Source organism: Perissodus microlepis, chromosome 15 (assembly GCF_051167445.1).
Source record: "Perissodus microlepis isolate ML-2025 ecotype Zambia chromosome 15, ASM5116744v1, whole genome shotgun sequence".
Classification (NCBI taxonomy): Eukaryota; Metazoa; Chordata; class Actinopteri; order Cichliformes; family Cichlidae; genus Perissodus; species Perissodus microlepis.
The window spans coordinates 13889440-13912949 of record NC_140475.1 but is presented as its reverse complement, the minus strand read 5'-3'; the positions used below and the strand labels follow the sequence as shown (position 1 = coordinate 13912949).

The window sequence follows — 23510 nt, the reverse complement described above, 5'->3', positions numbered from 1 at the left end:
ATCCAGCCACGGGCCCATCCATCTGGCCCATCAAGACTCACTCTCATTTCATCAGTCCATAAAACCTTAGAAAAATCAGTCTTGAGATATTTCTTGGCCCAGTCTTGACGTTTCAGCTTGTGTGTCTTGTTCAGTGGTGGTCGTCTTTCAGCCTTTCTTACCTTGGCCATGTCTCTGAGTATTGCACACCTTGTGCTTTTGGGCACTCCAGTGATGTTGCAGCTCTGAAATATGGCCAAACTGGTGGCAAGTGGCATCTTGGCGGCTGCACGCTTGACTTTTGTCAGTTCATGGGCAGTTATTTTGCGCCTTGGTTTTTCCACACGCTTCTTGCGACCCTGTTGACTATTTTGAATGAAACGCTTGATTGTTCGATGATCACAATTTTGAGACTGCTGCATCCCTCTGCAAGATATCTCACTATTTTTGACTTTTCTGAGCCTGTCAAGTCCTTCTTTTGACCCATTTTGCCAAAGGAAAGGACGTTGCCTAATAATTATGCACACCTGATATAGGGTGTTGATGTCATTAGACCACACCCCTTCTCATTACAGCGATGCACGTCACCTAATATGCTTAATTGGTAGTAGGCTTTCGAGCCTATACAGCTTGGAGTAAGACAACATGCATGAAGAGGATGAAGTGGACAAAATACTCATTTGCCAAATAATTCTGCACTCCCTGTAGATGTGTGGATGTGTGTCAGCAGTCCTCCTGTAGTCCACGATGAGCTCCTTGGTCTTCTCAGTGTTAAGCAGCAGGTTGTTTCTGTCGCACCACTCAGCCAGACGATCCACCTCCTCCCTGTAGGCGGCCTCATCGATGTCACTGATGAGGCCAATCACCGTGGTGTCATCTGCAAACTTAATGATGGTGTTGGAACCATCAGCAGGTCTGCAGTCGTGGGTGAAGAGGGAGTAGAGGAAAGGGCTCATCACACAGCCTTGTGGTACACCCGTGTTCATTGTGATTGTTGATGAGCAGCGTTATCTAGCCGGACATGTTGGGGGCGGTTGGTCAGGAAGTCCAGTAACCATTTGCAGATGAGGGAACTGATGCCCAGGTCTGTCAGTTTCCTGATGAGTTGTGAGGGGTGGATTGTATTGAATGCTGAACTGAAGTCTATAAACAGCATTCTGGCGTAGGTGTTGTTGTTGTCCAGGTGTGAGAGGACAGAGTGCAGTGCGATGGAGACTTCATCCTCTTTGCTCCTGTTCTGGCGGTATGCGAATTGGTGGGGTCCAGGGTGGGGGGGAGACAGGATTTGAAGTGTGCTAGGACCAGCTGCTCTAAGCACTTAGTGATGATGGGGGTGAGTGCTACTGGGCGGTAGTCATTGAGGCTAGATGGGTTGGAGTTTTTGGGTATCGGGACGATGGAGGTGGATTTGAAGCAGGCCGGTACCACAGCGTGGGCCAAGGACAGATTGAATATGTCTGTGAGCACTCCTGCAAGCTCCCCAGAACACGCTCTGAGAACACGCCCGGGGATGCCATCAGGACCTGCAGCCTTGTGGACATTGATCCTGCTCAGCACCGCTCCTACATCGGTGGGGGAGAGAGTCAGAGGTTGGTGGTCTGGCGTCATGTCTGTTTTGGTTGTGGTTGTGGGGTTCCCTCGCTCAAAACGAGCATAAAAGTTGTTGAGCTCGTTGAGGAAGGAGACATCAGAGGATGCGGGGGAGGGTTTGGTGGTCCTGTAGTCTGTAATGGTCTGGAGTCCTTGCCACATGCGTCGGGGGTTGGAGTTCTTCTACCTTCTTTTTGTAATGCTTTTTCGATGCCCTTCTTTAGATTAGCCCTGGCTGTACTGTAGGCGTGTGCATCTCCTGACCTAAAGGCAGTGTTGCGGGCCTTCAGGAGGAGACGAACATCCCGGTTCATCCAAGGCTTCTGGTTGGGGTACATGGTGATCCGTGATTTGAGAGTTGAAAAATAAGAAAAAGTCTGTTGCTTGGATTGTGAGGTTTCCAAACTTTATTATTTCAGCAGCAATACCCATGGCATGTTACGGAGCACCTGTTCCCAGAATCTAAACTGCCGCACCTCAATTTGAAATATGAAACTTCTCAGCGGCCCACACAAACCTTTATTCACAAATCTGACCATCACACTGGCCTCGTGAGCTTTCTTTGTGTTTTCGGCCGTTCATTTTGATATTCTGCTGATTTGTGTTTTGTGGGTTGATTTAAATTGGAAAGCTGTGCTTGAATTGCGTGACAGTTCCTTCCCACTATCAACACGAAAATGAAAACTGTTCAGGATCAAACGGTTGAGTAAGAATGACAGTTGATAAATCCTGTGGCTTTGTTTCACTGGTTCTGTTTTTAATTGTAAACGTATGACGGCAACTCTGACTAAACTTTACATCAGAAATCTTTATCATACATTTGTCTGTTGTAAATCACTTCTTTGGCCCAACTTTACCATCTTCCGCAGCCCACTGTGTGGCCATGGACTGCTCTCTAAGGCTTTTTTATATATATTTTCTGTATTTACCAGAACTTTAACAGTCTCAGTTGTGTGTTTACCTTGGTCGCAGTCGATGTTACTAATAAACAGTAACATGGAGCGAGCTTTCTCTGTTAAGTGTTGTCAGTTGTTCGTGCTCGCAGCTACAGAGTGAGTACTTTAATATCTGCTAATGAAGTGCTGAATAAATTGCACACTGAATGACTAAATCCTTTTGTGAGCATGTTGAACAGTTAGCAGCAGGTACAGTTACTCATGTACATTTTTAAAAAATTAAATTAAAACGACAAGCTAATAACTGAGTGAGTCATGCAGAAACTGTCAATACTGACAGGTTGTTCAAATGTCTTTTTTTCCTGAACTCATGAAAGCAGATCTTATTCCTCTTTTAGAGGAACTAGAGCCGTGTCCATTTAGAGAGAGCGTAACCCATGTATAGTTACAGATTTCCTCTAAATGCATCACATGCAGGCAATCAGAGTCACTAAAGTGGTGCTTTTGTAGTTAAAAAATGAAGTTAAATGATCTCTGTTGCCCAGTCTTTGGCATTTTTCTAGTGTGTTTTATTCACAAACAAACCAGACGAAAGTTGCGTTATTCATTCCTCAATTTCCCTCTGCGTGGTTTCCATGCAGGTTTCCCCAGGCACAGGAGTATGCTCCTGCCTGCCTGGGCCTGTTGTTTCTCATCCCTCCAGTGATGGCAGAGGAGGCCAGTGGGGAGTGGCAGATGCCCTTGGGAGACAGGCTTCACGGTCAAAGTCCCTTCCTATCAGCTCCACCTGATTTGCTTGACTTTTAGTTGAATTCTGTTTTTAATTTCACAAAATCCACTCTAGAAAGACAGGGTTTTTAAGCAATAAGTGTCTAGATATAATCTGTAACTGTGCCACATACTTGTAACCAAATCTCACCCCCCACTCCCCGAATCATGCGGCTATACACTCTGGTGGAAAGCCACTTTTGTGAAGTAGATGTCATGATACCTTGCCAATTATCTGTCCTCGACAGAGAGAAGCAAGTATAGGGATGGACAGGCAAGGTCAGCGGTACACCGTTTAGCTGACCATAGATACCGGATTAGACATTGTGCCTGCAGCCTGGCTGTCATCCTGCTGCGCAAACTGTGTCATCTCTCAAAGACAATTTCCCTAATGTATTCTATCTGACAGATGACCCATCTTTGTGATATCACTTATTCGCCCGCAAAAATAGGGACTTCAGCTAGCATGAAGGCATGCTCCTTATGAAATGACATTGCCTTTAGGGTACTTACACCCCATATACCCATGTCACTGTATCACAGATATGTCATTTTTCACAAAGTATGTGGCTGATGTCTGTGTGCGTGTGGATCAGGTGTCTTATCTTTGGAGGTTAAACAAAGGCCTAATTAAACATGCAAATAATAAATTCAGTTCTTTATTCTATTCTTTATTCTACTTTTTTTTTTTTTTTTTTTTTTTAACCCTCAGTGAGATCTTTTTATGAGGATTTGAGATGCAGGTACTTTCAAATACAACCTTGGAAACCAGCCTGTAACATGTGTTAGAGAAAAGTAATTCAGCAGCTGGTGTATTGCTGCTGTTAGTTCTTTGTGTTTTCTTCATTTACTGAAGCTTTCATATGTCAAATGTCTACCATGGAAGGAGCTTCCTCCATTAAGTGTCATCAGTTGTCTTTCATGCTTCCAGCTACAGAGTGAGTTCTTTAATAGCTCTAATGAAGTGTGGAATTACTTGTGGATTGGCACTATGACTAAATAACTTCGTGAACATGCTAAACAATTAGCAGCAGGTGGAACAAGTTAAAATTCAAAAGCAAAATTTTTCAGAAACACACGAAACACAGATCTTACTCTTGTAGAGGACCTAGAGCCCTGCCTGTAACCCATGTTTATATAGCTGTCATTTATAGATGTAACCTAAATACATTGCATGCAGACAATTATTAAGTTATTGTTTGGAAAAAGAGGACCGCTGGAAGGACGCATTTGCTGCGTGCATGTGTTTTAGTGCAGAATCAAGAACTGTTCATGCAGATAAGGTGTGAATGATATCATCTGTCACACGAAACCAGAAACAATAAATCAAATGAAATCTTTGTTAGAACTTTTTGGCCTGCTCTCATTTATTGATAGCATTACAAAGGCATGTTCAAGGGGTAAGACTTGGTTTAGCCTCGTCCGCATGTAAAATGTTTTGCATGTCAGATTGTTGTTGTTGCTGATGGCTGATTTCAGGCTCTGTGCATCTCGTTACCACCATGTCACCATAATGACAAAAGTATTTGCTGGTATATCTTCAAACACAAATGTGCTTGAGTTGACATCCCATTCTTAATCATAGGGTTCAATGTGATGTGGGCCCACCCTTTGCAGCTAAAACGGCTTCAACTCATTTCGACCATTCATACAGAAGTTCCACTCCAAGCTCTCTCATCCATGTCTTTATAGACATTGCTTTATGCACTGGTCATGCTGGACCAGGAAGTCGCCATCCCCAAACCTTTTCAACAAATTTGGGAGCTTGAAATTGTCCAACATGTCTTGATGTGCTTAAGCATTAAGCATTATTTCACTGGTACTAAGGGAGCAAGCCCAACTCCTAAAAAACATAACCCCATGCTATAATCTCCTCCCCCCAAACTTCTCACTTGGCAGAATGCAGTCAGACAAGTACCGTTCTCCTGGCAACCGCCAAACCCAGACTTGTCCCTCAGATTGCCAGACGGAGAAACGAGATTCGTCTCTCCAGAGTCTCCTTGAAGGGTGCGTGTGTAGTGTAGTCCACACAGATCCATGTGCTGATCACTATATGGCATTTACACAACTCAGACCAGCGTACTCACAAATGCTGAAATTGAAACAAACCTTTAAGAGTTTAGCACTCATTTGTTATCTTAAACTTGTGCTAAGAGGCTTTGGAATGCATCAAATGTCCTTATAAAGATGGCCAAAAATAAACATCCTCCTACACACGGAGCAGAGCAGGCAGCAGTCACTGTAGAGGAAACACTGGTAACTGAGAAGAGAAAAAGGAGAACTACTCATCTGACGAACTTCAAACAATGTGCTTTACCTGCAAAGTTTGAATACAATGAACACAGATGGACAAACAAAGACTGGTGTTCAGTTTTTTCACACAAGTCTTGTTTTGGGTTCCACCTGTTATGTAACAGTGAACAGATTTAAAACTTTTATTTCAGGGACTTTTATTTGCTCGGGTAAAATTAGTCTTGAATCATAGAGTTGGGATAAATTGGCAATTAAGAAGGGTTTCAGTTCTATTTGAATTTATTTTAATTAGTATGTCTTGAAGACTTCCTTGAAGATGCAGCTCCTGGCTTTTAGCAACTGCTCGCCACCTTGTCTTTGGAAACACTGAACTCGTTCCCAAGACCCAGAGGCAAAGTAAAACTAAAGGTTTTGCTTTTCTCTTCATTGAAGCCCTAATATTTCAGGCTGTTTTACATTAAAAAGCAGAGTGAGTTGTCTCAGGCAAAGAAGAAGCAGCAGAAGGAGAAGCTTGCCACATACATTTCAATGGGAAAAATTGCAGCACAATATTACGTTGCCCACTCCAGTCTAGAAGCAGTTTTGCTCCTCAGGCAGTTTATCAGTTTAGTCATTTTTCCATTTGACTCCTTTAACCTCTCGTTTGTTTCTGCTCTGTCAAATTTCTTGACCAGTTCTGTTAAACAATTTTATCTGGAGAAAAATGGTTTAGTTCATCTTAAAGATGGAGATTTTCCATTTTTGTCACTAGTAATGACAAAAAAAATGTACATGATGACTGATTTCGTAATTCCCTCTTTGTACACCTCTTTTTATTAAACCTGTAGCCCTTGTGTGTGTAAACTCACACAGTAGTGGGAACAAGAAATGTGAGCTTCCCGTTTTAACCAAATGAACACAAACACTTTTGCACGTTCTGTCTTCTCTCTAAGCTACCATGTGTATAGAAATTGTCATTTGAGCTTCTTCTTTTTTTTTCCTTTTTTTTAAATTTCTTCTTTCTTTTTTTTAAAATTTCTGCTGAACTTCAACCAGACGTCTTGCATCTATCTGTATCTGGCAGCGCGCAGTAAACTAGAGCTTTTAACACATGTGTGAAAATCATTGACTTCCCTGTGTGCTACATATGAGGAGGGACATTATTCCTGACCCCATTCTCCTGATATTATCTGAGGCACTTGTGTGGAAAAATCCTCTATCTTTATATCCTGAAATTTGCTTCTCCACAGACAGGAAGAGCTCAGTCGCTCTGTACCCTAGAGCCTAACTGACGCAACATTTGCAATACACAGACCTGTAAATTGTCAGACCCTCCTCAAACTACAAGGCTCACAAGTAGACTACTGCAGCCCAGCTGGATTTTTCCCCTCCTTGATGCTCCGTTTATGTGCAAAGCTGCTGAAGTGTGTTTAATGTGGAGAGGAAACTTCATGTGTTCTCCTGCAGTGCTACTGTTGTCAGTCCTTATCTTACATGAACCATGTTTCCTTCATTGTTGCAGCTCCCTGTGTATTCTGACAACAATCAGAGGTGAATGTAGTGAAATAGCCCTGATGCTCTGTATAGAGGCCTGACAATGTAAATCAGAAAGAGATCCACTGCTATAGCCGCTGACGAGCACTGGACATTGTTAGACAGATCACACTTGACAGGTAGAAACATTGTATTACTTGGAAACAGTAGTGAGTCTATCATTAAGCTCATAGTAAAGGGCTATTTAACAATCATGGTGGTTTATAATTATAATCTGTAAAGCTTCATGATTTTCGTTTTATTTAGTTATATTTTTTTATTGAATTGAGTTTGGTTTCAGTTAGTTTCCAGAGTGGAGTTGCTCATTTTAGACTAGGTTTGGTTGGTTGTAAGCTCTCCAGCTAGTTGTGGATCTAATCTGGGGTTTTCTCCTATTTGGGTGTACATGGAAAACCTCCCAGGTGACCCTACTACCTCAACTAGCTCCTTTCGACACAGAGCAGCAATTCCAAGCTCTTCACCTTATCTCTATGGTGAATCCTAGCCATGCTACAGAGAAACCCAATTTCTGCGGTCTTTTAGTCAGTCTTAGAACCATAGTTTGAATGGAGGTTAACTAGCAAATTTACATTTTGGCACGGCTCTGCTTTACGATGTTAGTCGGATTACTGCTGACACCACCTCGTGTTCCACCTTCATTTCACTCTTCGATCTGTTCTCAGTAGACTGTGCAAAGTTGTGTTTGACTTGTGTTGGCTTTACCTGCCACAGTTTACACTAAACTTTGTTTTTGGCATGAGTCCCACACTACAGTAGCTAACATTGGCCTAACGCATGCGCAATCAAACAAAAAAAGGTCCATCTGTTGTGTTGACGCCTTAGGGAAATAAAGGAGCAGCCTGAGTTTTTGCATGTTTCTTCTGTTTGAACAGCAGCATCTCGTCTCACCATCTCAGACACGTCATCATTCACACATGGTAGTTAGTTTTGCATTTGATTTTAATTTTTGTGGTTGGAAAATGCATTCTAGGTGCATTATTGCAGCCTTCAGTGAGCAACACGGTATTACATGCTTCAATATGACGGTTGAATATATTGAATGTATATATTTGATAAAAAAACAACAACAAAAAAACGGGTATGGCATTGGATTTTTAGTTTAAAACCTTAATGTAAGTATACACAAATCATGCCTATCCCTGGGCCAGTGTGTTTTGATATTAAACCAGGTCCTGAGCACACAAAACCACAGCAGTTTTAATTTCTCTTTTCTTTGTTGTGTGCTGTTGCACATGGCGGCTACATTGCCTGTGAAAGTTGTGGTGCTTACTGCTATGAACATGAAATAGTTTCGATTGGCTTAATTGAACAATAAGTGGGTGATCATTTATCCAGTGTTTCCATAACTATTTCACATTATTTATTTTAATTGAATCAGATTTCTTTGTAAATGTACTTTGTCACAATGTCTAAATGTCACTGGCTGTGGCATCTGGCATTAAAGTTGTAAACTGAGATAATGAGTCATATCTGCATAACATTTTGTGGGATCATGATGAGACTGGTTCTGTGGGTAGATGAGACCTGGGTGCACCTGTGTGCAGCAGTGTGCCCTGCTTGATGTTTCTGTACTTGTTCCACAGAACTGCAGCTTGCAGCTATATTTTGCTTAGTCTTATTTATATCAGTTTGACGGTGAACAAAGGCCCAGTTCCCTTCAGACGTACATGGATTCCTTACGTGGTTTCACTGAGGAGGGAAGAATTATTTATGGACATGCAAATAAGGCTCAGCTCTGTAACAGGATGTAGACCTAACGTTCTGCTTATCCAAATGAAAATGTTATTTCTGTCGGGGCGTTCCCATACCAACAACGTTGTCTGTCTGACACATATCCTGATGATTATTTTAGATTTTGCTGTGTTGTTGTTGTTGTTGTTTTTATTACTAAAAATAAAGTTCACCACGCCCCAAAATAACATTTTTATACTAAATGTTTGTGTCTGTATCATAATTTAGACCTTTTTGGGGAAATAAATGCATAGAGTCTGATTTCATACACTGCATAAAATAACATTTTCATCATTAAAGCAGCATTTGAAAGTCATCTTTTTATTTGTAATGGGGCTGTTCCTCTTCTTTGCTCTGCCAGGTCAATAGAGAAAGTGACTGTGCTACCATTTCCTGAAATTCACTTTTCTTTCCTCATTTCCAAACCACAGACCAACAGTTTATTGTTTACCTTCAGCTCAGATGAATATGCATGTTCGGTGATGACTAATCCGGCACAGCGAAACTCATAAAAATCCACTGTACATGATGTAATCATCCAAGGCACCTCTGCCATGGTCTTAGACCCATTGGGCACATTAACAGAACAGTGTAAATGTTTATACAGCCCATTTAGGAGGTAGATACGTGTGAATAAACCTTCTGATCCAGGTAGGGAGAGTATGCAAATCAGGCTGATAGCTGATAGTTTATCACAGTACAGGAATAGTTATGGCAAGAGGAACAAGAAACAAGGGATACAGTCTCTGTTTTTCAACCAGAGGTAGAACTACGGACAGAGACAAAGTGGATTTCACTAATAGAGACACCTTGGCACTCCCTCTGTTGTTGCTGTGTTGGTAAAATAAAACACCTGGCTTAAACAAACTGTTTTTGATTCCTCTGTGTATTTATTTCTCAGCTTAATACCTTTAAATCCTTAACAGTTTACAGTGAGCGCTGATGTGTCTGGAAGCAGACCAGGAATTTCAGATGGATTGAAAACATTCATTTTTCCGCTTGGTCGTTCCAAATTGGAGTGCCTGAATGGAAAAACTTTTGGAAGATACAGTTTATGATTGTTTGGCTATTTTGATTTTTTTTAAAAAAATGTTTAAAAAAAAAAAAAATAAGGCTGAGCTTGCAACTTTGGCATATATAATTACTTATTGAGGTTTCTATGTGATACTTCAGGGGAGTGATGACATTATGAATGGGTGAGCAGGATGCTTGTTAGTCTCTAGTCACACAGGCCTAGAGACCAGTTGGTGTCCAGTTGACAACAATTGGTCGTTAAAGAAAAATATGCATTTCATGACTGGTATTAATAGTTGCTTAACTATACCGTGCTCCATGGAAATTCTGCTTGCAATTGCTTTGGTTGCTAGCAGATTACCTGAGTTACCACAGTTTGAGTGGAAGACACCTACTTGCCTGCAACAAGTCGGAGACTCCTTTCAGAATTGCAGAAAAAAAACTGGGCCTTCATCAATTTCAATATTTTGTTTGTTTTTTGTTCTTATTTATTCCCCCATTTGTCCCACAGAAATGACAAATTAATCTTAATTGATCTTAATTTCCCGGGTTTTGCTTCTTTCAGCTGTTCATCACAGTGTTGAAAAATAACTTGCACAAAACATTTGGTACAACAAATAAGTAACAGCCACTGATGGAGAGAAGAGAAGTAAGAAAGTCTGAGGAGGTCAGAATAACTTGAAATAAAAGAGAACCTTTGCGAGGCAGATAAGCCATGGCATAATAATACATCTTGCAGTGTAACATCACTTTAAGATGTTACACTGCAGAAACACAGGAGGAGGTTTAGTGAAAACTAATGTAAATACATACTTTGTTTCCATTAAAGCTCCAAAGGTTTGAAGAGTATTACTTGCACAGTGTGTTTTCATTAAAGTGCATGTGTCTTTTTGTTTTGTCTCACAGTAACAGAATGGGGTGATGATGTGCGGCCGATCTCCGAGGAAGAAGCCATGGTCATCGTCAACCACCAATCAACAGGAGATGTGTGCACACTCATGATGTGCCTGCAAGACAAGGGAACGGTAAGAAAGGACAGGGATGTGTTGCTTTCTTGTGACCTCCCCTTTGGGGAAAGTGTGTAACACTGTTAAGGATGCACTGTCAACATCTTTACACAAAAAGCAGTGCAGACGTTTGGACCTGTGGGCTGTTCCTGTGAGAACAAAACATCACCCTGAAAAGCCTTTCGGCTAAAATTATGTTAATTTGGAAACCTAATTCTTGTCTCAATTCATCCTTAAGCATTTCACATTAATGTGGCTGTTGTGACTTTGTGCATCATGCCAGTTTTGAACGTTTCACCTCTGTTGTAGTAACTGAGGAAAGCGAGGACACACAGTGGTGTGCAGTGGGACACCACTTTAATAAACGAATAAATAAAAAACACGTTATATTTATTAATTTATTTATTTAATGAAATGATTACTGTGAGTCTGATTCAAATACAGGAGTCGGCCACTTTGAACAGCCGTTTTGCTTACTGCATTAGGGAACTCCAGCTGTGAAGTGATCAAAATGACATTATATGAACACATAAAACAGCTACAGTTGGATTTTTAAAAAATTATTGTTAAAATGAATGCTGCAGGAAGCTCATACTATACACTCATGCTGCCTGCTTAAGGCTTTCTTTGTGACTTTGTGAAATAATAATAGTAAGTAAGTTACTCCACGCTCACCTTTACCTGACATGTTTTACCGTAGCAAGCCAAAGTTGGTGTAATAGATTTATATGAGGAAAAACAAATGCCAGTTACCGGTAGTTGCATCATTTCGAGTCCGCCAGGTAACAGGATATCTACCCTTCTTTTTTTTTTTTCTCTCTCCCTCAATGTTTTCACTTCTTTGCTTATGTCGAGGCTGCTGGCTTGTGGCAAGGTGGATGGTTAGTTTTATTTTTAGGCACTTTTCCTCTGTTAGCATCTTTAAAATGTGTTTAAGTTGGGTGAGAGTGATTGTAACAATAAATCTAATCTGGTAGTTCAGTCATTTTTGCTGTGAATCCCCCTGCGATTTAATTTTGGAACTTTGTGTTTTAACTCGCAGTGAGGAGCTTCCATGATAACATGATTTGGTGTGTGGCTGTGAGGTGCGCAGTCAACAACTGCTGCCAGAATGGCATAAATTATGGCACCAAGATGTGAACTCTCCTAACCCTGCAACTATTTACTTGTTTGTGTGTTGCGCATGTGTCAAACAGACCAGTGGACATGCATGAGGCTAACCAGCTGGTCACCGGTCAGGACAGAGGATGCTGAAAATGAGTTGATGTTGCTTGACTTGTAAATTAGTCACCAGGAACACCCTCAATTTTAACTGTCTAGTCCGCTGCTAACGTCACAATAAAAATTGTTTTTGACCGCTGCAGGAAATTTTCCCTTTGAATTTTTAGTGATGTTTAGTGAATTCCAGCGTTAAGTGTTTTCAAACTACTGTTGTACTGTGTTAATAGATTCATACTTTGAGTTTTCATAGCACCAAGGGGAATGTGTTTATTATCTCCTTGAGAAAGAGCAATAGTGATGGGAGTGTGCAGATGCTGGCTCTCTTGCATTTTTTCCACACCGATCACTGTAAACAGGCAGGGAAGTGTAATGTCAGTGCACATGCACACCTATTCCTCCAGGAGTGATCACTAACTTCAGTCAACATGTGTTTAGTTAAATGCATGTCATGCCTGTGTTCTTATAGGACTCCTGTTAATTGGCTAGCACTATAAAAATCAATGCAGAGGGCAGTGTTGTTGTTTTCCTTTTTTTTTTTTTTTTTTTTGCTGAGAGCTGGCATTGGATCGGGGCAGCCGAGCTACACTGCACAAACATGATGACATGATTTGCCTCAACAACCGCATCCCGGCCCACTTTATCCTCTTAGCACTGAAAGGACAGTAAGCCAAAGCCACATGGGTGCAGGTCATGAGGGCAGAAATGCTCAGAGGGGCAGCATCAGTTTGTGCTGTTCACGTAAACTGTGCTTATTTAATTTCTTTTTTTGTTTTTTATTTAAATGATTATTGAATTTCTTCTTTCTTGCAGGTGGTACGAAAAATGATGTGGCTGATGGACCACGTGTTTAAATACACCAACTTTGGCCTAGTGTCCTTGATCCATGGGGACTTCTTCATTAGACAGGTAAGTAGCCCAAAATCTGGAGGGCTTACTTTTATCTTTACTTTTGACTTTAATGGGTTTTCTTTTCTTTGGTTGTCAGCATTAACACAGTCTGCTTCACATTCTTAGCCTATTTTTTTAATTGGCATATTAGCCTCAAAGCTTGCAGAAACACTTTTTTGCCAAAGGATAAAAGTCTATTTTTCCACACTTGTCAACACCTTGTTTTCTTCCCCTGAAGTTCTGAGAGTTCAAACCACAGAGCTTTGAAGTCGCAACCCATCTCATTAAACCCCAGCTACTAGAAGCCTGTTATTTCTGCGCTGTCCACAAGTGAAGCTGCTATCCATCTGCTTGTTCCAGCTGGACAGCAGATATGTTAGCAGGCTTTCCTGCAGCCATGGTGTCCCGAGAAGGGGAAAATGTCAGCGGAGAGTGGTGTGGGAGGCCTGCTGAGCCCCTCTGGGTCAGACTGGGCTCTTTTGTTGTGGGGGCAGCTGAAGCAGAGCTCTGACAGGACTACACACACATCCTACAGGGCTCTGACTGGCCAGGGAATTCTTGGAATATCATGCAAGTTTGAGAGGTTAATTTTAGGCAAGACTGATTTGTGCTAAACTCATTAGTGTCAGTGATACACTTACACAAAACCAAGGGGACATCTATTAGATATAAACTACAACAGCACAGCACATCTATATTATTGTGGCAATTTCCAAGTTTTACCAAAAAATGGGACATGAGCATCTTGACATCACAACGATGAAAACTACGAGAGAGGACGGGCTACACAAATGCAAAAGCTCAAGTACACACAGAGAGGCAAGCGACAGCAAAGAAGAAGGGGCACGACAACAAAATAATCACAAATATAAAAAGAGGTGTACATCTAGTGAACGTAGATTAGTCATGACACATAATGTAGTGATCTGCAATAGTATTATTTAGTTGCATTATTTTTGACTACAAATAAACTTTTAAAAAGGTTTTTCTAAAGACAAAGCAAATTTTTCATGATAGGCATTCAGTCATGAAATTGAAGCCATATATTCATATTAATCACCCAGACTATTGTACCCCTGTGTCCCAGAGTACACAGGATGTAATAAACATTTATCGGGTTACATAAACATTTGTTGCCTTGGATGTTAGAAATCAGCACGTTTAACTTCACTGAGTAAATAAAGCCGGTGAACCTAAACGGCACTAGCTTCCAACTGGACAAAATCTCGGAGGTCATGACTTAATATTAAACAGAAGCGCTGCTGAGGGGCTGTCTGTGTTGATCCACATTTGTTTTGTTGAATGAGAAAGCTCCCACGCTCCTCACGCGTATCATGTTGTTGTTGCACTTTCTGAGCTGAGCAGAAACGCCCTGACAAGAAGGAATTAATTTTTTTAGGTCATGGAAATGCGTTGCCGCGGACTTTCACATCAGGCACCGTGCCGAGGGTGAAGCACCCCGAGCCTGCTAACAGCCAGCCAGACAGGCCGTAGTGGGAAGTCTGAGCGGGCTCAGTCATTTCTGCCGCCCTCGTCTCTCTCTGCAGTCCCCTCTGGCATTCCTGCACGTGCATTCTTGACATCCTTCCTCAGAATCTTTCACACATCCACACAGTGCAGCAAGCAGCTGCCCCGGCCACCCTGAGCATCTGCTGTCCACCCAGGCTGCCAGACGTGTCTCAGACATTGTTATGCAAAACACAATCCACCATTCCTTAAAGTAGGGGTGGGCGATATAAACGATATACGATAGAAACGATATCAATTTGGCCAACGATAGAGATTTTGACTATATCGCTCTATCGCGATAGCGCATGTTGATGATGTCATCAAGCTGCGCCTGTTTTGGTCCAAAGCATCGCAGCGGTTAAAACCATTATCATCTGCAAATTATGGCGGGCGACAGTCATAGCAAAGAGATGAAGCACTTTTGAAATATGGGGAAAGCCAAAAACTGCGCTTTCTCTACTTCTGTAACATTGATTCATTAATGTTGAATTCTCTCGCAGCTGTTCTAGTCCCATGTTGTTGCAGTATATTAATAACTAACCTCGTATTGTGGATGAATAATCTCAGTTGTTCTCCTGACTGAAGTTTGGCCCGTGTATAGCATCCTGCTATGCGATTGCATTTGTCCCTAACCACCAGAATCCCTCACGTTAACTTTTATCGAGTGGAAAAAAAGTTGGCGTTCATCCTCCAGCTTCACTGTGCTAATGTTATGCTAACATAGCTGTGTCGCTAGCAGTCACGTAGCACAACATTATATACCAGGTAGTCCAACTTCAGTAACCCTGCAAACGCCACTGCTGTTTAGTTTTCTGTCTTCATTTATGTTGGAAGTGGCAGCAGAGCTGTATGTTTTAATTAGTTTCAAAAATCTCTCAGTCAGAGCATGGTATGAAATGTTTAGGTGTAAACTAGCGAGCTAACTTCCTGTTAACTTCTAACTCCGTTAAATTTAATAAATTCTCGATTTTTGAGAAAATGAAGGGATTTTAAGTGTGCCTTATAGTGTGGAAAATACGTTATATAGAAGAAAAGAATATATCATGATATATATCGTTACCGCACATGCTTCAAATTATATCGCGATATGAATTTTAGGAAACCAAAGAACCCCCTTTTAACAGGAAGAGTGGGGAGGGGGAGAGAAGCATAGAGAGACGAGAAATGTGTTGTAAATATGAATGTAGCCAACATGAGGTCACATATTGGATTTGAGCTCCATAAATTGAAGCCTCAACTTTAGCATTTTTGCCACCACAATGTTGGTTTCTTGGAGCTAGAAGTGACCTTGAATAGGAAAGTAGTGTTAGTTTATCAGTAAATGCTATCATCTCGGTTAAAAAGCAGCTTCCATAAACTGTACAGGTGCAGTGCGTACGTGACCAAGATCCTAGAACTTTATTCATCAGAACTGAATCACAAACATTTAGGCAGGCTGCAGTCCGCATCTCGCAGCGAGCCATTTTATTAGTCAGTAAATTAAATCAAAATGCCAAAAGGCTGCAGCGGCTTGGGTGTGATTTGATCTGCTGTGCATGTGCATACAGTCTGTCCTGTCCTAAAGGCTAAAGAAATCAAAAAGATTAAAATTAAAAGCTCCAGTAGAAGCCAACAGCACAAACTTGGTGGTCAAGTTCAGTAACTAGCAAACAGCAATTCATGCTATCGAAGTTGGGACACTTGTCCCAAGTGGTCGTATCCCTAATTCTGGCATTATTAAAATAAATAAATAAATCCCCTATAGAGTTACGAAGGGGGTAATTATCCATAGAAGTAAAAAATATTTTCTGTATCTTGAAGTTAATGTGTTTTTAATAGCCCATCAGCCTTTCTCTGAACATCTTCAAGTTTAACTTGAAGCAAAAATGCCAGATAGCACAGCAACTGACAGACGTATTTATTTACTGCTGCCAGAATGGCATAAATTATGGCACCAAGACATGAACTCTCCTAACCCTGCCTTACTGGGGAAATCCTCGCTTCTCCACAGAAACCCTGACTGTCAGTAGCAGCCCCTTTTTAACTCTAGGAATGGTTTACCTGACATTGGAACATGGCCAACTGTAGTGTTATGGCACAACAATAATGTGACACATCGATACTACCAGAACCTTTCTGGTCCTACACTGTCAAGTCACAAAATGTACAATGAACAATTTCTTGTTCTTCACCTTTTAGCTGCAGTATTTACCCATCCAGGTCGAGAATAGGTCCATATTTAGGCCATATAGGTCCAGGTCCATATTTTGAAAACTTTTATTTTGAGCACATTGTCCACTTGTCAATGGGTTAGAGGTTTGATCCCAAAGTGTTCTTGGGCAAGATTTAACCAAAGATTGGTTCCAGTAATAGACTGGCACCTTGCACATGTGTTTCTCTTTAAATTGGAAAAACCTGAGTAAGTGCTTTGTGAGAAAGCTGCTGTATGCTTGCAGATCATTCCCTTTGCCCACTTCACCGTAACTCTAAAAGCAACATCGTGAACTATACTCTTCATTTTCATGTGGCTCTTGTAGCTGCTGTTAAACTACATCAACGGTATCAAGGTCATTTTTGAGCTTGTGATGTGTGGAGTCTCCTAATGCCTTTCTACCTCTGCAAATCAGCATTTGTAGCTGCCGCTAAGAATAAATCTTGAAATGTCCTTCTTGGCCGAATACTCGGCTGTAGCTGTTGTGATGCAGCAGTTGTAGTAGGCACAGCTGCTTAAATGAACACATGTGCTCACAGAGAGCAGCTTGCTGTCCTAATGCATTTAAAATGAACTTTGACCAGGCCTAACATAAAAATCAATCCCGGTCCTCCTCATCCTGTTCCTGCTAATGCTCTTAATGTTGTCAAGGCCATCATGTTTGCATCCATTTCGGTGGTGCGGCTCGGGGAGTTACTGCACCTAACTTGTGATTTGTGTGTGTTTGAATTCATTTGCTTAGTCGGTTCTGCTCTGTCGAAAATGCTTTCTATCTTATCAAGTTAATGAACTTAGGGTGTAGCCCCAAATTTTTTGTATCCTTGGGGCAACTAGTGAAGATAACTGTGCTTATTTTAAATGCGGTCAGCCCATTTTAAGTTGAATTTTTAGGTTAAAAAATGGACTTGAAACCTCTTTTGAAAATAAATGCTTATTTTCTGTGTTTCTTCAGGGTAAAGCTCACCGAGACAAACAGCTGGTTTACCTGAAAGAGCACCTAGATAAATACTACCACAGCCGTGACAGGAAGTGGATAGTGCTGTTTCCTGAGGGCGGCTTTCTTCGCAAGAGGCGGGAAACGAGCCAGTTGTTCGCCAAGAAGCACTCGCTCCCCCATCTGACCCACGTCACGTTGCCTCGTCTCGGGGCCAGCCACGTCATACTGAAAACTCTGGGAGCCCAGCAGGAGAACGGCAGTGTGGGCGGCGACGCCAGCATGCTGAACACGACAGGTAACTAAAACACACACATGGGAAAAGCCTTTGGTTTAAAGTGAGACAAACTGATATAGAAACTGTTAGTTTAAACTGGTTTACTTGGCACAAATAGACTTGGTGCCAAGGCTGAAGGTGTTCTTTGAAAGTGCAGGATTTTATCTCAGGGAGTTTTCTGGGGTTTAAAAAGCAGTCTGGATAAAGTTGTTTCTCACTTTTTTTTTCTTGGTCTCTGTGAACTCTCCCGTTTACTGTAGTTCTTTATGATAATTTTTTTTTTTTTTTTTTTTTTTGGTAGAAAAGCTGGGATAAATCATGCCTCAAATATGAAACATTAGATCATTACCTCTGCACGTCTCTGTCCTTTAAACTGTAGACGACTGGTGGTAAAGACCACCAGTGAAGGAAAGGACTGACACGCACAGAGGTGCCAGAAATTGCATCAGTGTCCCTGAAAACCCCAGCCGTGATTTGCAGGGGAGTAATTTTTCTGTCTAGAGACCAGCCCTAAATACAGCCAATGAAGAGGATGATAATGCAGCAATTAACAAGCTTAGAGGGTGAAAATTGATTTTTTTTTTTTTTTTTAACTTTGTTAAAATTTGTAACAAATTTTATTTGTCAAGCGTAACTTTATTCTGTTTTCCCAGTGGCTCCTATGGGCCACAATAAGCTAATGTTGATTGTTTTACATACTGCTGGGTAAGCTGACCTGGAGTATTATAGCATATATGGTCATTCCATCTCAAATCAGGCAATTTGTGGAACATCTATCTCAAAAATCGGATGCAATATTTGAAAGTGGATCAAAAGACAGTTTAACAAAACACAATAACAGTTAAAAAATAAAAAAATAAAATAAAATAAAGGATTCGTATATGAAGCTACAGTTTCACAGCATTGTTCAGATTTTGCATCATGAAATTTTTATGCATATCAGAGACGGTTGAGCAGAAGGCTTGGTTAAATTTAGATGGAGTGACCCTATATAAAGAGTTGAACTTTCACCTGACATGTGAAAGTTCCTAAATTGATACCAGCAGGAGAGACAAATGGCTGGGAGCTTTGTGTCTGATGTTTTGTTTTTTTTTTTTTTAAAAAAAAAGTTTTAAAAATGTGATAAATATGCTGATCCACCTGCTGTGGTGACCACAATTACAGCCACAGTAATTTATTATTACTTTGATGTGAATACTATAAATGTGTATTTCTAATTGGTAACTAAATCTGTAAAATAAATGTAGCAGAGTAAGTGCTATGCATTTTTTAACCTATGCTGGCTGTAGGTATCATGATGTGAACATGGGATGGCTGCTGTGGGCTGCTGCAGATTTAAGGGTCACAGCAAACTAAACAAGTAGTTTGTGTGCATATACAGTTTGTGTTTTTGCTTTGTGGATGGGAGCAGCTGAAAAAAATCACTTTTCTTCATATTTAAGCTTTTTGAACCTTCGAAATTGGATAAGCAGGGAAGTTAGATGGGTTTAATATTTAACTCTTGTTGTCTTTTACTTGCAAATTTTTGAACTACATTTAACAAGCATCGTATATTGTAGAAAAACATGATCTGGGTCCATTGTTTCTGTATGGACACACTGCAGCTCCACCATAAACTACGCCGCCTCTGGTCATCTTTACTGTTGTAATGTTATTAACTTTTATGTTGAGAAATAATTTTTAGTTGAAGGGAGTGAAACCGTCATGCTGTTGAATCCTGTTCCCCCCCTAGTGGCTCCTTCCTGCTGTGGCTTCCATGATAAGTTTAATCCGGTTACTTTTAGTGGCCTTTAAGTTTTCCTTTAATGTGTCACTCACCTACCTTTTTGTCCCTATGGATGGATATATGCAGATCACAGTGTGACTGTGTGACATTTTTGGAGTGCAGGAAATGAATTTGTCTAACTTTTCTGGAAGAAATATCTTTCATATTACAGTTAAGATGTTAGTTTGATCATTACAGATACCACCACTACAGTGTCCACCCATTGTACAAATCTAGGAGGTTCCAGTTTTTCCAGATGTGCAGGTAACATCTTACTGCCATCAAAGTACTTCTAAAAGAAAGCAGCCGTCTTTGGTTTGCTGGGAAAAAGCACTGCAATGTCTGACCTGTCAGTTTTTCTATACAGCATTTTTGCTTTAAAAAAAAAAAAAAAAACATAAATGAATTGATACAGAATGTATCAATTAGGCTCCTCCCACCAGCTTCCAGTGGATGCTGTGCTATTGCGCAAGTATAACCAAGAAACAGTGGATCATCATTACAATAACAGGGAGGGAAACATGCCTGCAACTACATGCAGAAATTGTTGTAAAACTCTAGTGTGGACTTGCATCAATGCAACTACACGATTTGCTCACATTTCCTGTTCGGTTGTTGATGGGCTCTTTGGGGTGAGGGGTGTGACAGGTGTCATCTTTGCTACTGCTGACTTCTCCCATAGATTTCCTTTTGTGATTTGTTGAGGGTCTTGTCTCTCTCCTGTAATGTTTTTACTACCAATTCCACCTCAATCAGTCCAAGACGCAACCTCATACTGCCCTCAGGGATCAATCCTCTAACATGTACCCATAATAAACTCTTATAATTACATACATATTCTCCCAACGTTTCCTTAACACATGACCAAGAAATATGAGGATAAATTAAATAATTTATGTATGTATGTATGTATGTATATTATATTATATTATATTATATTATATTAATAATTCATGAAATCTAGTCTTACCAATCCTTTCTCAATTTGGGCCCTATTTCAGGAGGACCCACTTAAATCTGCTCTGTGGACTAATATTGGAATACATGTTTTGTTTTTTACTCAGCAAATTTATCCAGATAACTCAGTAAATCTGCTGCTTGGAGCAGTCCTCAGCAAAAAGAAGGCATTAAAACAGCAATAAATGTAAAGCTTCAACGAGTCCCCCCCAATGCCTGTGTACGCTGCACACTCAGTGTTGACCCAGCGGACTCTTCTTGGCTTTCGTTCAGAATCCATTTACGGGGGTTTGGTGTTAATAGCAAATTGGAGGGACTTTGAGCCAGCATTATTGAGAATGTGGCCCAGACTTTAGCCTTCCTCAAGTTTGCTAGCGCAGCTCTGTGTCCTACAGCCTCAGCACTAACAGCAAGATGCTGTCTGATTACTCCTCTGCAGGACAGACACTCAGACTGAAGATGAGGTATCTCTTGATTGGCCACTGTAAAATTTAAATGAGTAGAGCAGCTTTATTTACATACTGACGGTGCTAAATGTGCATTTGTTTTTAATGCACCGGTCTGATTAAGTTCAAAATATTTACTGCGTCAACAAACGCAGGTGTGTGCAGAGGTTTTTGTGTTTATAATCTCCATCAAGGCAAATTATTACGAACGTTTTTAAGCATTTTAGACACGTCAGTCTTATTCATGTGTAATCGTGCATTATAATTTGACCTTGCTGTACATCCAGTTCATATCCTCGTTCATGTTATGTCCTTTCCTCCGTTCCAGCAGCTCAGGAGGAGGGGAAGCTGGTTGCTGCAGCAGGGCTTGTCCTTCCACTTAAATCTAGCTAATGGCATTAAAACATAGGGCAAGAAAACACACATACCCAAAGGAGCGTTGTGTCCCTCACTACCCTGTGCTCTTCATTTGTGTGTGTGTATATGTGTGTGGCTGTCTGATGAAAGACACAGTTCTGTCTCCCTCTGACCCTCACTGATGCTCTGCAGAGGTACCCAGAGCTCGCTGACTCACTCGGAAACAAACGGGCCACTTGGAGAAAATGGGATTTGATGCAGCCATGCAATGTCACCCGGGCTAAAAATGCCACTCAGTGCAAACACAAAGATTAGCACAGCTCTGTGGAAAGGGCTGTCCCTTAGACCAGTAAGGTGTGTATCATAAAACTATATTTACAGTTGCCAGGAAACCAAGTTTGCCATTGTGAGTCATTTAGGGTGGGTCATTAGGGAGCTCCTAATCACCCAAAAGTCAACATGTTTGATAACACCAAAAGTGGTTAAATCCACTTTTCAGTCAGTAGGATAGACAGACAGTTGTAGGCTTAAAGTGCAGCAATTTGGCCTGAGGAGTGGCCTCAAAGAGAGACGGATATCTGCCAGCGTGTTTCCTTCCTCAAATTGTTTACCGAGGGATGGGGCCTATCTGTTGTCATTTTAAATTACCGTGGCCGGTGCTGTTACACTATTGTGTGCCACAGCATATAGGGTGCCAACAATACTGTGGCTCAGGGCCCCATTCTTTGACCAGCCATTCACGGGAGACTGATAGAGATGGGATCCAGTTACCCACACAGGGATAACTGGCGTTAGCTATTTCCATTAATACCAAGGATGCCCGTCAAGTCACTAATATTGGTATGAATCAGTCTGCTTGCTCCTCAGCTGCTTCTTTCTGTCTTCTGTCTGGTGTTGAAACTATAGAAACAGAGGTGTGTACTCTTAAAGGTCAAGCTTTTCTACGCACTCGTCTCTTATCTAGATTCATAGAAGTGTAGACAACCTTTGTAATCAGTTATATTGTCCCAGCTGCCCAGAAGAAATCCAGTAACCCCCACTGACGGGCCCGCATATATATCCTCCACAGTTTACAGGTTCCCTGCAGGTCACTGATGTCTGCAGATTAGGGGTTGATAAATTAAATTAATTACCAACATGAATAGGTGACACCTTCACATTTAAAAAAAGGTTACTTAACAAACACAACAGAATGTGTCTCGACTCCACGGGGATGACACGTATATAATTAGACAGTTGTTTCAATAAATATTTGAAAGCAGTACCCAAGCCTTGCTTCATCACATCTCACTTTACATTAATAGTGACTTTACACCATAATGTGGTGCATCATCTTCGTCCTTTTCTCACCCCACATACCACTGCCATTCTTGTTCACAGCCTTGTTACTTGCCGGATCGGCTACTGCAACTCTCTTCTTTTTGGTCTCACTCAAAAATCCATCCACAAGCTCCAACTCTGCTGCTCGTATTATCACCAGGACCCCTTCTATCCATCACATCACCCCTGTCCTGCAGCAGCTTCATTGGCTCCTGGTCAAATATCACATCAATTTCAAAATACTGTTGTTCACATTTAAGACTATTCATCATCTCTCCCCTCCATACCTCTCTGATCTGGGTCAGATCACCATCCCATCTCGGTGTCTCAGATCTTCTTCTCTTTCTCTCTCTGTCCCCTCTCCCCGTCTTGCCACCATGGGGAGCATTTGTTTTATGTCTTATGCTTTTATGATTGTGTAAACGGCTTTCTTTTATGTTGCTTTTATTATTCTGCTGTGTACAGTGTCCTTGAGCGTTTTGAAAGGCGCTTTAAAAGAAAATTCATTATTATTATTATTGTTATTATTATTATAATTATTATTATTAATAAAGTTCACCAGAATGCAGAAAATTAAAAGCTCAACATTCAAAATACCAAAAAAAACTCAAACATCAACTTTCACACAGGTTACTTCTTCAGCTCTGCAGTGTTTATAATGGTCTTTACGCTCTGCCAAGCCTCAGTGGCAGCAGAAATACCATTGTAAAATTGCAGTTTTTTTTTTTTTTTTTTTTTTTTTTTTTTTAAACACCTTTATTTCCTTTTACAGTTTACATGGTACACATCATTTGAATGACTGTTACTGAAACTGAAGCATATCTGGATGCCTTTTATCTGGGTAACCCATTCAATCCTGTTAGTGTTTTACCAC

At 40.9% G+C, this 23510-nt stretch overlaps 1 protein-coding gene across 1 annotated transcript in view; it reads left to right on the top strand.

Moving 5' to 3' along the window:
* Positions 1-23510, top strand: part of lpgat1 (lysophosphatidylglycerol acyltransferase 1) — a 59446-nt gene that overhangs the window by 14359 nt on the left and 21577 nt on the right. Inside the window, exons 3-5 of the mRNA XM_084952324.1 lie at positions 10671-10789; positions 12803-12898; positions 17533-17812. Of these exons, the coding sequence (XP_084808450.1) occupies positions 10671-10789; positions 12803-12898; positions 17533-17812 (495 nt within the window). The remainder of the gene's footprint in view (positions 1-10670; positions 10790-12802; positions 12899-17532; positions 17813-23510) is intronic.